The sequence below is a fragment of the Colobus angolensis genome, unplaced genomic scaffold (assembly GCF_000951035.1).
Source record: "Colobus angolensis palliatus isolate OR3802 unplaced genomic scaffold, Cang.pa_1.0 Scaffold601, whole genome shotgun sequence".
Taxonomy (NCBI): domain Eukaryota; kingdom Metazoa; phylum Chordata; class Mammalia; order Primates; family Cercopithecidae; genus Colobus; species Colobus angolensis.
In genome coordinates this window covers 81,742-98,825 of record NW_012119611.1, presented here as the reverse complement: position 1 = coordinate 98,825, position 17,084 = coordinate 81,742, and the positions used below count along the sequence as shown (strand labels likewise).

At 38.7% G+C, this 17,084-nt stretch overlaps 2 protein-coding genes across 3 annotated transcripts in view; both read right to left on the bottom strand.

Moving 5' to 3' along the window:
• Positions 1–213: 213 nt before the first annotated feature.
• On the bottom strand, positions 214–3,984 carry RAB39B (RAB39B, member RAS oncogene family). Its single transcript, XM_011963195.1, has 2 exons — positions 3,469–3,984; positions 214–716 (listed from the first exon to the last, which is right to left on the bottom strand). Exons 1-2 carry the CDS (start codon positions 3,681–3,683, stop codon positions 290–292), a joined length of 642 nt encoding a protein of 213 aa, XP_011818585.1. The 5' UTR covers positions 3,684–3,984; the 3' UTR covers positions 214–289.
• Positions 3,985–9,407: 5,423 nt separating this feature from the next.
• Positions 9,408–17,084, bottom strand: part of CLIC2 (chloride intracellular channel 2) — a 37,389-nt gene continuing 29,712 nt past the window's right edge. Inside the window, exons 4-7 of one of the 2 annotated variants that reach the window (XM_011963193.1) lie at positions 12,154–12,260; positions 11,371–11,552; positions 11,021–11,142; positions 9,435–10,260 (exon numbers count right to left, since the gene is read on the bottom strand). In XM_011963193.1, coding sequence (XP_011818583.1) covers positions 10,116–10,260; positions 11,021–11,142; positions 11,371–11,552; positions 12,154–12,260 — 556 coding nt within the window. In that variant the 3' untranslated portion in view covers positions 9,435–10,115. Of the gene's footprint in view, positions 10,261–11,020; positions 11,143–11,370; positions 11,553–12,153; positions 12,261–17,084 lie in introns of both variants that reach the window. The other variant, XM_011963194.1, reaches the window with a different exon arrangement.

Genomic DNA, 17,084 nt, shown 5'->3' with positions numbered 1-17,084 from the left:
GTATGCTTTCCTGGGACTTAGCTTCCTAAACCCCAGGCCCTTAACATGTGGTCCACAAAGGGCTCGTGGAGCAGCCACTGCCTAGCATGGGCCACAGTTCAGTCCCTTGGTCACAGCACGCAGGCACCCCCATCCACCCGCACATGAGTCTGTCAGAGTCCCCCTGAGAAGGAGGCTCACTTGGTATCCAAATGCAGGTTGAGTTCTCGTCAGTTACACAAAGATTCTATTTATTTCTCTTACTTTTCAGTTCAAGTAGGAGAGCATGTTTTGGAAATAAAAGAGCTGACTAGCACAAACATCTCCTCTCTGATTTGACAACCTCTTCTGAAGAGTGAACCACATTTGGTACAAATCCACTCTTCACCCCTTCCCAGCCCTCCTGGATTGTAATCTCCCCCCTTTTAACCAGCTCATATATGTCTCTTGTCAGGTCTGTGAAGGCTTTCTCCACATTAATGGCATCTCGGGCTGACGTTTCAATGTACTTCATGCCGTATGCAGCAGCCAGTTTCTCGGCCTCGTGGCGAGTCACTTGCCTCTGTGTATCCAGGTCACACTTGTGACCCACCAGAACAAATACAATTTGGTAGGGCTGAACGTGTACTTTGGTCTCTTCTAACCACTCATGGACATTCTGGAAGGACCTGCGGTTGGTAATGTCAAATAAGAGAAGACCACCTACTGAGTTCCTGTAGTAGGCGCGAGTGATGGATCTAAAACACAAGAAAGAAGTAAAGAATAAAGGCCGTGCCCAAACTTCTGCATGTCAATGAACTCAGTATATTCAAGTGTTCCTGGTTATTGACACAGTCCTTTGATAAAAATGATTTTCTTTTTTTTTTAAACAAGGGAATACAAATGGCACTCCATAATAATACTAATATGTGAGTTTCCAATTGGGTAAAACTTTGAGATGGGTATCTTCTAGAAATGAATGCTCATGAACTTTGAGGCATTTTCCATGGATTCAGCACTGGAGAGTGACCCTGGGACATAACTTAGTTCTATTTCTTGCCTTCAGGTAAAACTACAACTAACTCTCCCACCCCCCAAATCTGAATAACTGACAGAAACTTCCTTTTCTGCAAAATAGGATACCTAAGTCACAGTGTTACCATGAGGCAAAATGAAACAATGGATATTAAAGTGTTCTGTGACGTAGAGAGTTCACTACAAATGCTAGTAGTTGAAACAGGATTTTTAAAACATAGAAATGAATTTATGATAGTTAACAAAATATTTAAAGTAGGTATCTTGCTATATACTCCATTTTTTCCATTTATCATTACCATGTTTTTCTCTTTCCATTATTATTATTAATTATTACTATTAGCTAACAGGGATCCTCAATCTCTTCTGTGAGGAGAAACACAATTTTGTTTTTTGTTTTCCAGGCCTGTGGGAATGGAAAAAGAAAGATGGTGAAGGGTTCAGGCCTCCTATTTCCTGACACATTTCAGAGAGGCCAACTCAGGAGCCATCAGAAGAAACTTCACATGTTTTAACTTCTTGACTTGAGGAGCCTCATTATAAATATACATTATGGCACTTTGCTTACAGTGTATTAAAGCTTATTACAGGGTATAGACCTATTTGTCTCTGCAATCACTTGCTTTAGACTACTGTGATTTTTTTAATCTATGTCTATTTTTAGGTTTTCTGTCTTCTCAGATAAAGAAGATAGACAAGGAAGGACTCAATAGCTTAGGGAAAATGGCCCAGTGTTAACAGAACAAGCATTGTCCAGGGACCTACAGTCCAAGCTAGATGATGGTAAAAGTAAAACTTACAAATGAGTTTAAGTCTCCAGAATCAGGCAAATCAGCCCTGGGGACTGAAAGCATTTCTTGTCTCTTAGGTTTGAATATTCATGGAGAATGGTAGATTTACCAGAAAATTAGACATGAACAAACAAAGGTTTTGATTTGTGAAAAGCTTGATTCAAGAAATCAATTGTTTGTGAGTACTTAGCAAAGAAAGTGACAAAGGCCTTCTAAGCATGGACATAAGGCTACATAAACCTTAAATTCCTCCTTACATTAAAAAATCTTAAATAATGTGAAAAGACAAATGATAAACTAGGAATATATGTTACAACATACATGACAGGAAAGCGTTAATATTCTTAATCTATAAAGTACTCTTACAAGTCCATACTGCCCAATAAATAATAAGCAGTGGATGTGAACAGGCTGTTCATATAGAAAGAAATTCCGACAAACACATAAAAGATACCTTTCTTTGCTTAGGAGAAATGCAATCACAAGTTCAAAGTGAACCTGTACAAGGAATTTTCCACAGTGTTGTTTGTGGAAGTGAGGAGCTGGAGGCAACTTAAATTTGTAATTATTTCTCCTTACCACTCTTCAATTACCCAACCAGTATCTTCTATGCTTAGTTAGTTTTCAATAGATAAATGAGCAAATGATCATAAACTTGGGCTATTGAGTTTTCTTGATCTGGTTCCTGCTGCTCTACTTTAGTTCAAATTGTTCCCTGCAAAGTTTTCTGTGTACACTCTGCTCCCTCTCACTTCTGTCTTTATTCATGCTGTTTCCTATCCCTGGGCGTTTCCTGTCTTTGCTTGGGCAGTCATACTCATCCGGTCTCATCTTCTCCAGTTAACCTTTCCTCCTCTGTGTTCATACATTTAATTACAAATAATACATGCTACAAAAGCAAAGCAAAGGGTTTTGAGTGAAAGTAAACATATTCATTGATTATTCAATGAATTCATTGAAATTAAGCATATTCATTATGTGCCAAGTGTTACAGTAGGGAGTGGGCATACAAATATGAGCAAGACACATTTTTGTAATTGCTGATTATCTATTTCCCTCAACTATGTTAGCACAGAAGTTCCAAGAGTGAAGGGGCTTTGTCTGTTTTGATTACATGGCATCCCCTTGTGTGAGTTTCCTCACACTGTTTTCCCAGAAACAAGCCCGGAGTCTGGCACATAGTAGATGATCACTGAATGTGTGCTGGTTGCAAGAAGGAATCAATCGTATGTATTTCCTTTATGTTAGAACATATGTTAGCATATATATGTGCACACACACAGATATGGAAATAAAACATAATACACATGTATTTATGTATCTAAATCTCTGTCAGTTGTGTTAGGAGGACCTGGGAACATTTTTGAAAGTACATAACATAGGGACTGAGATTGATGAATTACAGATACAGAAATCAATTCCAGCTAGTTTATTAGCCACCAAGGGGCAGGTTGGTGGAGTTGTGGTGCAAGCAATATGCGTTATTGACCGGCCTTCCCTGCCAGGGCGCTTCTTTCCTTGCACTGAACTCCGGGTTAGCCAAAGGTGGGCTTCGGTAGAATCCCCAAGACCCTTAGTGTTGCCCTCCTGGACCGCGACTAGGACCAGGAAGTTCTCTCTCCCCAGAGGCTGTGTAAACCCCGAAGACCCTCCCACTGCTTGCGGGCCCGGACTGCGCTCCCACCTGAACCTCTCTTGACCCGCGGTATCCCAGATCTGGAGCTTGATGCGTTTTCCCGGCTCGATCTCCACCAAGCGGGAGAAAAAATCCACCCCCACGGTGGGGTCAGAAACCTGGGCAAAGCGACCCTCGGTGAAGCGGCGGATCAGGCAGGACTTGCCCACTGTGGAATCCCCGATGACAATGAGCCGGAACTGGTACAGCCAGATGGCCTCCATGGCCGCGGCTCTGCAGGTCTCCTTGGCTCGGACCGGGGACGGCGGGAGGGGGCGCCCCGCCGACGCTTCAGAGAGCGCGGCTCGGCAGGATCTAGCTCAGCTGCGAGCGCATCGCTGACCTGGGAACCCGAAGCTGGGTAGGCCCAGGCGCCCGAATAGCGGAGGGATGGATGCTGCGCTCGCAAAGGTGATGAAATGGCAGCAGCATCAGCACCACGCACTCTGACTCATCACTGACAACCGGGTTACTGTAATCCCCCGCGTAGACGCGACGCCTGGGCCGCCGCACTGTCTGTAAGAGGAGCGCACACAAAATGGCTGCAAAATTAGCGCGTTCCCTCCCTTTCTAATTACCCCACCCACCCTCTGTTAATTAAAAATGTTTTCTGTCGTTCAAACTGCAAATGTCATACCTTTTCACTGAAACTAGCAAAGCAATACAAAACTACTCAAGAAAGGGAAGGTACATAATTATATATTAGTCTACAAGTGTTTCCATGCTCACGTAAACACACAAATATTATATGTGTTTGTATTCCCATATACATTTATTGCTGTTTGTTTTTACAAAAATTAAACTGAGGCCTTACTTTCAGTTAATAATTGCTTTCTGCAGTTAATAAAGCATCATAAATATCTTTCCATTTCCACCTAATTTCCCTTTTGTCATAACAATGCTGCAATAAAGATTCTTTAAAATGTAGTCACACGTATTTTATTTCTATGAGCTAGAGTCTTAAAAGAGGGGCCATGAATTCAAAGAGTATGAGTATTTTAAATTTAATGGACATGGCCATTCTACTTTCCAAAACTATTTAGCAGTTTAAACTCTACCCAACAATGTGTGAAAAGGTCATTGCTCTGCATTATTTCAAGCATCATATGTATGTTTTATTCTTTCTTAATTCTTGTCAATAGAATGTAGTTAAATAAAAATACGTCTCATTGCTTTATTTTACATTTCTCTGACTACTGATGAGGTCAATACCAACTCTTGTGTATTGACCACTTCATTTTCTCTTCTGGGAATTGTCTCTTCATATCCTTTGTATTTTTTGTGTGTAATCTTTTATCATTGCCTTACTCTTTAAAAAAATCAGCCCTATTAACATGGAAATTCACATACTGTACAATTCACCCGTTTAAAGTGAAAAATTCTTAGCATAGATTTTTAATATACTCACAAATATGTACAACTATCACCACAGTTAATTTTAGAACATTTTTATCACTTCAAAAAATAACCCAGAACCTTTTAGCTATCATCTCTCTATCCCATGTTCCTCCAGCCTTTGGCAACCATTAATGTACTTTCTGTCTCTATAAATTTCCCTATTCTGAACATTTCATATACGTGGAATCATATAATATGTGCATTTTTGTGACTGGCTGCTTTCACTTAGCATAATGTTTTCAAAGTTCATTCACACTATAGCAAGTATCAGTACTTCATTCCTTTTTGTGGCTGAATACTATTCCATTGTATGGATAGACCACATCTTGTTTATCCATTCATTCATTGAGGGACATTTGGGTTGTTCCCACCTTTTGGCTATTCTAAATAATCCTACCGTTGAACATTCATGTACAAGTTTTTTTTTAAATATCTGTTTTCAATTTTTGGGGATTTATACCTAAGAGTGGAATTTCTCAGTCCTGTGGCAACTCTATGTCTAACCCTTTGATGAAATGCCTGACTTTTTCACAGTGGCTGTACCATATTACATCCCAATGGCAGCATATGTGGTTCCAATTTCTCCACATTCTATCTAACACGGATGTGAAGTGGTACCTTATTGTAGTTTGATTTGCATTTCCCTAATGACTGGTGACTTCAAGCATATTTTTACATTCTTATTGGCCATTTGTGTATCTTCCTTGGAAAAATATTCTTAGATCTTTTGCCCATTTTTAAACTGGATTGCTAGTCTTTGTATTATTGAGTTGTAAGAGTTCTTTATATATGCTAGATACAAGTCCTTTATCAGATATATGATTTGTAAATATTTTTTCCAATTCGGTGTGTTCTTTTTTTTTTTTCACTTTCTTGAGGGTGTCCAAACAAAGTTTTAGATTTTTAAGAAGTACAATTTATCGAGATTCCATTTGTTGCTCATGCTTCTGGTGTCATGTCTAAGAATACTTTGCCAAATCCAAGGTCATGAAGATTTACTCATGCTTTCTTCTAATAGTTTTCGTTCATTCATTTAGGTCTATGATCTATTTTGTGTTCATTTTTTATGCATGGTGTGACGAAGGGGTTCAAATTCATTCCTTTGCATGTGGATATCCAGCTATCCCAGCACTCTATTGAGGATACTATTCTTTCTCTATGGAATGATTTTGACACTCTGGAAAATCAATTGACCGTGGACGTATGGATGTATTTTTGGACTTTCTATTTCTATGTTAATAAAGCTGATTTTTTTTTAAAACAGTAAGGCAGTGATAAAAGATTACACGTAAAAAATACAAAGTATATAAAGAGACAATTCCCAGAAGAGGAAATGAAATGGCCAATACACATCGGTCTATATATCTGCCCTTATGCCAGTGTATAAGTTTTGTACTTCAAGTGTTTTGTTATTTATGATACTATTGTGAATGGAATTGTTTTCTTATTTTCATTTTTAGATTGCTCCTTGCAAGTTTATAAAATGCAATTTAATTTTTGTATATTGATTTTATATCCTCCAACCTTGCTGAACTTGCTTATTAGTCCCAATAGTTTTTATTTATTTATTTTAAATAGTAAGTTCTGGGATACATGTGCAGAACGTGCAGGTTTGTTGCATAGGTATACACGTACCATGGTGATTTGCTGCACCCATCAACCTGTCATCTACATTAGGTATTTTTTCTAATCCTATCCCTCCCCTACACCCCCACTCCCCAACAGGCCCCAGTGTGTGATGTTCCCCTCCCTGTGTCCATGTGTTCTCATTGTTCAATTCCACTTAAGAATGAGAACATGCAGTGTTTGGTTTTCTGTTCCTGTGTTAGTTTGCTGAGAATGATGGTTTCCAGCTGCATCCATGTCCCTACAAAGGACACGAACTTGTCCTTTTTTATGGCTGCATAGTATTCCATGGTGTATATGTGCCACATTTTCTTTATCCAGTCTGTCACAGATGGACATTTGGGTTGGTTCCAAGTCTTTGCTATTGTGAATAGTGCCGCAATAAACATACGTGTGCATGTGTCTTTATAGTAGCATGATTTATAATCCTTTGGGTATATACCCAGTAGTGGGATGGCTGGGTCATATGGTAGTTCTAGATCCTTGAGGAATTGCCATACTGTTTTCCATAATGGTTGAACTAGTTTACAATCCCACCAACGGTGTAAAAGTGTTCCTATTTCTCCACATCCTCTCTAGCATCTGTTGTTTCCTTTTTTTTTTTGAGACAGAGTCTTGCTCCATGGGCCAGGCTGAAGTGCAGTGGCCGGATCTCAGCTCACTGCAACCTGCATCTCCTGGGCTCAAGCAGTTATCCTGCCTCAGCCTCCCAAGTAGCTGGGATTACAGGCATGTGCCACTGTTTCCTGACTTTTAATGATCGCCATTCTAACTGGCGTGAGATGGTATCTCATTGTGGTTTTGATTTGCATTTCTCTAATGACCAGTCAGGCTACCATTGATTTTCTTCACAGAATTAGAAAAAAACTACCTTAAATTTCACATGGAACCAAAAAAGAGGTTTGACAGTTTTGTTGTTCTTTTCAAAGAACAAACTTTTTGTTTCATTGATTCTATTGTTAATCTGTTCCCTTTGTTTCATTTATCTCTGCCCTAATCTTTATTATTTTCTTCCTTTTGCTTGATTTTCTTTTAGTTAGCTCATCTTTTTCCAGTTTCTTAAGTTGTAAGGTTGAGTTATTGATTTGAGATTTTTTTTCTTAATACAGGCACTTACAGCTATACATTTCCCTCTGAGCACTGCTTTATCTGAACCCCATAAGTTTTGGTATCTTTCTTGTGTCATTTTCATTTATCTGAAACTATTTTCTGATTTTCCTTTTGATCTCTTCTTTGACCCATTTGTTATTTATGAGTGTTTTGTTTGATTCTCACATATTTGTGAGTTTTTCATATCTTTTTCCTGCTATTGATTTCTAGTTTCATTCCATGTGGTCAGAAAACATACTTTGTATTATTTCTATCCTTTTAAATTTCTTGAGATTTGTTTTTTTGGCATAGTGTATCATCTATTCTGGTAATGCTCCATGTGCACTTGAAAAGACTATATCTTCTGCTGTTTTATATATATATATAAAATATATATATTATATATATATCTATTATGTCTAGTTGGTTTATAAAGACTTAGACATAAGTCTGCTGTTTCCTTGTTGATCTTCAGTATGGTTGTTCTACATATTATTGGAAATGGAGAATGAAGCCTCCAACTATTCTTGTAGAATGATTTTTCACTTTAGCTGTCAGTTATTGCTTCATGTATTTTGGAGCTCTATTGTTAGATGCATATATGTTTGTAATTGTTGTATCTTTCTGATAGATTGATCCTTTTATCATTATGAAATGTCCTTTTTTAGTAGCTGTTTTTGTTTTGAGGTCTATTTTTTCTGATATTAGTATAGTCACTTCAGCTTTCTTGTGATTGGTGATTGCATGATATGTATTTTTCCATCATTTTACTTTCAATCACTTTGTATCTTTGAATATAAAGTGTCTGCTGTAGACAGCATATAGTTGTATCATTCAAAACATCTAGCCATATAATCTTTGTCTTTCTTTAAACCGATTGTTTAATCTGTTCACATTTAATGTTATTTATTGCTATAGTGGGATTTATGTCAGCCATTTATTTGTTTTTTTGTATGTCTTAATATTTTTTTTCCTCTAGTCTTCTCTTATTGCTTTCTTTTGCACTAAGCGAATATTTTTTGATGTACCATTTGAGTTTCTTAATTCTTGATTAAAAATTTTTCACTATATTTTGAAGTATTTTTTAGTGGTTGCTTTAGAGCTTACCATATATATCCTGACTTATCAGAATCACCTTCAGATTTACACTAGCTTTATTGTAGTGACATATAGAAACATTATTCCTATATAGTTCTTTTCTTTTTTTTTTTTTTTTGAGATGGAGTTTAGCTTTGTCACCCACGCTGGAGTGCAGTGGTGCAATCTTAGCTCACTGCAACCTCCAGCTCCCAGGTTCAAGCAATTCTCCTGCCTCAGTCTCCCAAGTAGCTGGGACTACCAGTGTGCACCACCACACCTGGCCAATTTTTGTAGTTTTAGTAGAGACAGGGCTTCACCATGTTGGCCAGGCTACTCCTGACCTCAAACCATACACTATACATTTATCTTGACTGTATGGTTTTCAAGAACAGTACTTTGCGCTTGCTCATTGCCTTACTTTTCTTTGAACCTATTAAAATGCTACTTCATTTAAATTTTATCTAAACTCCACCCTTCCACCAAAAACTAAAATAACCCCATATTTTCCTTTTTAAATGCTGCACTTATGCTTGTGTTTCTCCTTTGGGGGAGCAAGAGTTAAGTTCAGCTTTTGTTTCCAGATTTGAATGATTTAAGAGTACTTTAACAAGTGAATCTGAATATGTATAGTAATGTAACATTTTAACTTTTGTAGAAAGTTTTATAATTATCTAAGGACTGTTTACCTTATCCTTTTATGGACAACAACAAGACCTTTTGGTCAGCCACATTTCTTATTTTCCTTTTCATTTCTATGAATAAAAGATTCAGTTGACTTCGTTTCTGGTTTTTTAAAATTATGTTTTATTTAATGAGTGCTTCTTCATTTAAAAATAATATAATCTGGTCACAAAGGCTACATTCTCATCTCTGGCCATGAGATGGTCATAGTTCTAGGCGTTAAAGGCTACGACCAATTGATCTTGATCTCTTCCTGGAGCTGATTTTAAAAATCATTCTTTTAGAATCTGCCTCTCTGATATGCTCACTCTCTGAATTTGTTATTTGTATCAGAAATAAACTCATGTATATATTAAACTAACAAAAATGTGGAATTATTTTAGCAATTTATATGGAAATGTTTCTAAGGAGCAGGGTGAGATTGTACCTCTAATTATGACATTTATAACTGCAGACATCTGTTTAGCTTATATGTATGCATTCCAGGAATTCAAGCAAAGGGCAAAAGATTGTGATGCTTTCCATGTCATTCAGGATTGCAGTGGTTTGCCATACAAATAAAGAAAATTAAGTAAAAGTGTGAACACCTGTAAAATACAGTGGACAGATTGTTTATGGCTAAACAGAAAATACAGAGTTCCTTTTCATAAGAGAGTTGGACGGAAGAAACAGTATTTTTCATATTCTTATTTGCAAAAACTTTTCTAATATGTCATTAAGTAAAATCTGATCACAAATACAGCCTTTTCTCCTGTAAGAGCTGTCCTAACTCTTCTGTTTAGCTACATTTGCATAAGTATTTTCAATTTCTTTGTCTTCAGGACACGTGTAGGTAAATTCTTCACGGGCATAGGCATTGTGGAGATAACGCCAGACTCCTGAGAATTCTGCTGGAATGTCAAAGTCACGATATTTCTTGGCAGCAACCTAGAATTTTGCAAAACAAAGAGGAAAAAGAAAGGCATCAGTAATATGTCTACTATGTAGAAATATATCTTAGAAGTCAAGATTATCAAAGGCATCTTATCGACACAAAAAGCACTATAAAATAAACTATGAAGTAGACTCGAGTCTTGGACTATTTTGATGTTTTGTCTACAAATGTTGACAAAACCATATGCTTACAGTCGTGTTTATATTGATTCTATATTTAATTATGACTATATTTAGTGGAAGGAAGCACAAAAAATGAGCACATATCCACCACCACTAGACTAAGAGTTTATTTAGAGTCCTATGTCTTATTTCTTTATGTATTCTCTGTGTTTGGCATAGGACTCAGAGAGCAAGTTCTGCATAAGTCTGTGCAATAAATATTTGTTAAATTTATGATTAATTCATCATAATATGAATAGCCCAAATCGGTTAGTCCCTATTATGATCTAGGCACTGTTCTAAGCATTTTAAATGCTTTAATTTATTTAATTCTCTTAACAATTCTGTAAAATAGGTAATATTATTATCCTTTATAAAATAAAGACAAGACAGTGGCAAATACCTTCTGATGTAGAAAGAAAGAAACAAGTTTTGGTCAGGCGCAGTGGCTCATGCCTGTAATTCTAGCACTTTGGGAGGCCAAGGCAGGCGGATCACTTGAGCCCAGGAGTTCAAGACCAGCCTGCGCAACATGGTGAAACCCTGTCTCTACAAAAAGTACAAAAAATTAGCCAGGCGTAGTGGCATGCACCTGTAGTCCCAGCTACTCAAGAGGCTGGGGTGGGAAGACTGCTTGAGCCTCAGAGGTGGGGGTTGCAATAAGCCTTGATCATGCCACTGCACTCCAACCTGGGTGACAGAGCAAGATCCTATCTCAAAAAAGAAAAAAAAAAAGAAACAAGTTTTAATACTTCCCAGAAGAGATCATTATGGATTTTCTGTCTAAAGAGAAAAAAGAGATGTAGATACTACACATGATGATGATGATGATGATAATGAGAAAGCTATAATATAATAATACTGCACTGGAAGGTCACTGTGCTTTGTGCTGGCAACTGGCAAACCCCTCCCACCCATTCAGCCTGCCCTATAAAGACTTACTTTAATAATATTCAGCTTGGGTAACAAGCTACAATCAGCCAGTGTTAGCTGATCCCCATCCAAGAATAGTCTTCTGGAAACTGTGGGTTCCTCAGCACTGTCTGGATCAATTTCATCCAGAAGTGGGGTGTTTAAGTAGTCATCCAGACGCTTGAATTCTTTGAGCAGAGATTTTTCAAAATCTGAGACAATGAAGTACTTGTAAATGTATTGTCTTTTGACTAAATACATTTAAATATGCTTTCCTCACATTTAGACACCTCTATCTATACATACTGCTTACACTGGCTCTTCAACATCTAGTTAACTATTTAGAATGCTCAACTACTCACTGATACGACAAAGTAAGCTCAAATAGTGAGTGTAAATATTTTGGGTTTTTCTTAGGGAGGTGCATTGGCAGGAGAGTAAAAGAAAGAAAAGTGACACATGTTATCCAACTCAGAAGAGTTAGAAAGTGAAAGAAAAAAATACGGTTCTTGTGACTCAGTGGACAATAAGCCTATTTAAGAATGTTCATGGGAAATGGTAGGTGCCACAGTTTAAGAAACCTTAAAGGTACACAGTCTTGCAGTTAGTTCACACCTGGTAATTGCTATATTGAATCTTGAGTTCTAAATCTAATAAAACTTCATGCAAGGGAATTTCAGAGGAGAAAACAGACAATGAGGGGAAGACTAGGCTAGTCCCCCAAATATACTATATATTCAGGAAAATTCTATTTTTGCTGAGTGAGAGTATGAAAAGTGAGGAAAAACAGAGATTTAAAGAAAGTTATCTTACTCTTATTTGCCTCCTTTTGCGTATTCTTAATGTATGCAGAAAACTTGGCAAAGAGGTTACAGCCCACATCAAAAGACTCCTTGTACTTGGGACTCAGGTGAGGGTACCTTAAAAAGAAACACGAGTCAACTATCATTTGCACGTAACATGACAGAGACCAGGTGCCCTAGCTTGCACTATACTGAAAATGGAAGTTCTGGAAAATTGCGCTGGAAACTAAACACCCTTAGAAGTCTCTCAGTAGAAGTTTATATTTTTTTCCAATCTCAGAACACTTTAGTTTCTAAAGTTCACGGGGAAATCAGTTGTCTGGAATCCAAAGCTCATTTATCTGTTTTGGCTGGGCGCAGTGGCTCACACCTGTAATCCCAGCACTTTGGGGGGCTGAAGTGGCTGGATCACCTGATGTCAGGAGTTTGAGACCAGCCTGGCTAACATAGTGAAACCCCGCCTCTACTAAAAACACAAACATTAGCTGGGCCTGGTAGTGGGCGCCTGTAGTCCCAGCTACTCAGGAAGCTGAGGTAGGAGAACTGCTTGAAGCTGGCAGGTGGAGGTTGCAGTGAGCTGAGATCGCACCATTGCACTCCAGCCTAGGGGACAAAAGTGAAACTCAGTCTCAATAAAAAAGAAAAGAAAAAGAAAAATATGATTTCAAATATTGCAACTTATAAAACAAATGATGGGATAAATTGGATGAAGAAAATGGGAAAAAAGTAGCCAAGATATCCTCTCTTAGTAATACAAAGCTCAGTTAGCATAATTAAATAAAATAATGTAATAATATAATTCACCACATTAACAAATCAAATAAGAAAACCCATATGATAATGACTAGATGTGGAAAAGTATTCAAGAAAAAATCAGCACCTCATGGAGATATCTGTGCTCCCATGTTTACATGGAGAAACAACCTAAGTTCTCATCAATACATGAATGGATATAGAAATTGTGATATATATATGTATACTAGAATATTAATCAGCCTTAAAAATAATGAAATCCTGTCATTTGCAACAACATGGATGAACCTGGATGACATTGTGGTAAGTGAAATAAGCCAGGCACAGAAAGACAAATACTCCATGATCTCACTTATGTGTGGTATCTTTAAAAGGTGAAATATATAGAAAAAAAGAATAGAGCAGTGATTACCACGGACAGTGGGGAGAGGAAATAGGGAGATGTAGGTCGAAGGGTACAAAGTTGCAGTTATGTAGAATGAGTAAGTCTAGAGATGTAATGTATAATATGAAGACTAATAATATTGCATACTGAAAATTTGCAAAGGATAGATTTTAGGTGCTCTTACCATATAAAAAGGGTAACTATATGAAGTGATGGATATGTTAATTTACTTGACTGTAGTAATCATTGCACTATGTATATCAAGACATCATGTGATATACCTTAAATATATACAATACAAACAAAGGCTAAAACACTCAATTCCTTTTCATAGCACAAAAAACTCACTGCAAGCTAGAAATGGTCAGGTCAAAAACTTAGGTATCTTCCCTGATTCCTCTCTTTCCCTCTAACTCGACATTTGATCTATCAGCAACTCTGGTCAGCTTACCTTTTAAAATGTATCCAGAATCTGTCCACCTCCCCTGCCCCTCGTACACCGGGAATAGTCCTGACTCCCATACTTGTCCCTCGTACACCGGGAATATTCTCCACCCATAGAGCAATCATGTTAAAATGTAAGTCATATCATGCCTTTCCCCTACTCATTATCCTGCAATGTCCTCATCTCAGAGTTAGAGCCCAAGTGCTCATAGTGGTCTACAAGAAACCACATGATACGAGCCACCTTCTTTCCCACCCAGTCTATTAACCACCCAGAAGCCAGAGTGATGGCTTTCCCCTACTCAGTACTCTGCAATTGTCTTATCTTATTGAGTCACAGCCTAATTCATTACAGTAGCCTATAAGGACCCACATGATGTGATCCCACCTTACCTCTCTTCTCTCATATCCCTCACTCGCTCAATTATGACACAGACTTTCTTGCTATCATTCAAATAGGCCTGGAAAGCTCCTGCCCCAGAGCCTTTTAACTTGGTCTGCCCTTAGATGAGGGGGACATATGCATTTTCTCTCACATATGTGCATGCCTTGCTCCCACTTTTCCTTCAGATCTTTTTCATGGGTATCTCTTTCTAAGTGAAGCCTTTCTGTGGACGCTCAATGTAACACTGCAACATCACTCCTTTCCATAACATCACTCCTTCTCTCTTTTGCTTTATTTTTCTCTTTAGCAGGACAGTTTTAAATGACCCAGGCAACACAGTATGGAGAGAGATGCCCTTTCTTTGGGAGAAGAAGAAGTAAGTGAACACCAGACTTTTGCCTCAGACCCAAACACTGAGCCCAACACAGTAAAGTCTAGCCCTGGACAGGCCATGATTACCCCAGACTTTAGGCTGGTCCCCACAGACTTGGGCACTAGGCCAGCCCTTGTAGCCCCAGTGTCCAGGCCATCCCTGCAGATGTAGTCTCCCATCCTTGGGCCAGTAGCCCCAGACTCCAGACTTCCTTCAGCAGCAGGTCATACCTCCAGGCTTGCACCCCTCCAAGACAGCCCCTTCACTTCAGGACAGCCACTGTACCCCCAGACTCAGCTTTTAGGCCCTCTCCATCACAAGACTAGCATGTTAAGGCAAACACCCACAGACCCAGTATCCAGACCAACTCAGCTCCAGGCTGGCCTTCACACTCCCAGGCTTTGAGTCTGTCCCAGTGCCACATTGACACCCATGGACATCAGCTCCAGGCTGGCCCCCATGACCTCAGGTACCAGGTCAGCACCCAAAGATTCAGCCTCCAATATAGCCCTTATGGGTACAGACTCCAGGCCAACCCTGGTGGCCCCAGATTTCAGGCTGGCCCATTCAAGCTCAGGCTTCAGGCCTAGACCAGGCTCCAACCCAGCCCAAAAAGGCTGGCCCACACAGCCCTAGGCTTCAGGTCCAACCCAGTACTAAGCCTCTTCAACCCCAGACTTTGGGCAACAGTAGCAGAATACACATTATTTTCTTTTTTTTTTTTTGAGACGGAGTCTTACTCTGTCGCCCGGGCTGGAGTGCAGTGGCCAGATCTCAGCTCACTGCAAGCTCCGCCTCCCAGGTTCACGCCATTCTCCTGCCTCAGCCTCCCCAGTAGCTGGGACTACAGGCGCCCGCCTCCTTGCCCGGCTAGTTTTTTGTATTTTTTTTTTTAGTAGAGACGGGGTTTCACCGTGTTAGCCAGGATGGTCTCCATCTCCTGACCTCGTGATCCGCCCATCTCGGCCGCCCAATGCAGAATATTCACCAGGATAGATCATATGTTAGGCCACAAAACAATTCTTAACCACTTAAGAAGATTGAAATTATATCAATTATTTTTTCCAACCACAATGAACATCCTTGTCTTGTTTCTGATCTTAAGGGGAAAAACTTCAGTCCTTCACTGTTGAGTACAATGTCAGCTGTGGGTTTTTCTTTTTTTGTTGTTGTTTTATTGGGTATTTTATTATGTCAGGAACTGTGCTAAATGCTATAAATGCATGATCATATTTCATCTGTGCAATGTATTTTTTTCATTTCTTTTTTTATTATACTTTAAGTTCTAGGGTACATGTGCACAACATGCAGGTTTGTTACATATCTATACATGTGCCATGTTGGTGTGCTGCACCCATTAACTCATCATTTACATTAGGTATATCTCCTAATACTATCCCTCCCGCTACCCCCTCCCCACAATAGGATCTGATGTGTGATGTTCCCCTTCCTGTGTCCAAGTGTTCTCATTGTTCAATTCCCACCTATGAGTGAGAACATGCAGTGTTTGGTTTTTTGTCCTTGTGATAGTTTGCTGAGAATGATGGTTTCCAGCTGCATCCATGTCCCTACAAAGGACATGAACTCATCCTTTTTTATGGCTGCATAGTATTCCATGGTGTATATGTGCCACATTTTCTTAATCCAGTCTGTCACTGATGGACATTTGGGTTGATTCCAAGTCTTTGCTATTGTGAAGAGTGCCGCCATAAACATACGTGTGCATGTGTCTTTATAGCATCATGACTCATAATCCTTTGGGTATATTCCCAGTAATGGGATGGCTGGGTCAAACGGTATTTCTAGTTCTAGATCCTTGAGAATCACCACACTGTCTTCCACAATGGTTGAACTAGTTTACAGTCCCACCAACAGTGTAAAAGTGTTCCTATTTCTCCACATCCTCTCCAGCACCTGTTGTTTCCTGACTTTTTAATGATTGTCATTCTAACTGGTATGAGATGGTATCTCATTGTAGTTTTGATTTGCATTTTTCTGATGACCAGTGATGATGAGCATTTTTTCATGTGTCTGTTGGCTGCATAAATGTCTTCTTTTGAGAAGTGTCTGTTCATATCCTTTGCCCACTCTTTGGTGGGGTTGTTTGATTTTTTCTTGTAAATTTGTTTGAGTTCTTTGTAGATTCTGGATATTAGCCCTTTGTCAGATAGGTAGATTGTAAAAATTTTCTCCGATTCTGTAGGTTGCCTCTTCACTCTGATGGTAGTTTATTTTGCTGTGCAGAAGCTCTTTAGTTTAATTAGATCCCATTTGTCAATTTTGGCTTTTGTTGACATTGCTTTTGGTGTTTTAGTCATGAAGTTCTTGCCCATGCCTATGTTCTGAATGGTATTGTCTAGGTTTTCTTCTACGGTTTTTATGGTTTTAGGTCTAACATTTAAGTCTTTAATCATCTTGAATTAATTTTTGTATTAATTAATTAATTAATTAGGTGTAAGGAAGGGATCCAGTTTCAGCTTTCTACATATGGCTATCCAGTTTTCCTAGCACCATTTATCAAATAGGGAATCCTTTCCCCATTTCTTGTTTTTGTCAGGTTTGTCAAAGATCAGATGGTTGTAGATGTGTGGTATTATTTCT

Excerpts from the sequence above, each read along its gene's own strand:
- RAB39B (XM_011963195.1), bottom strand. The coding sequence starts at position 3,683 with ATGGAGGCCATCTGGCTGTACCAGTTCCGGCTCATTGTCATCGGGGAT. Across the intron at positions 717-3,468 it reads GCGGGTCAAGAGAGGTTCAG|ATCCATCACTCGCGCCTACT; the intron begins GTGGGAGCGCAG and ends CTTGTGTTTTAG.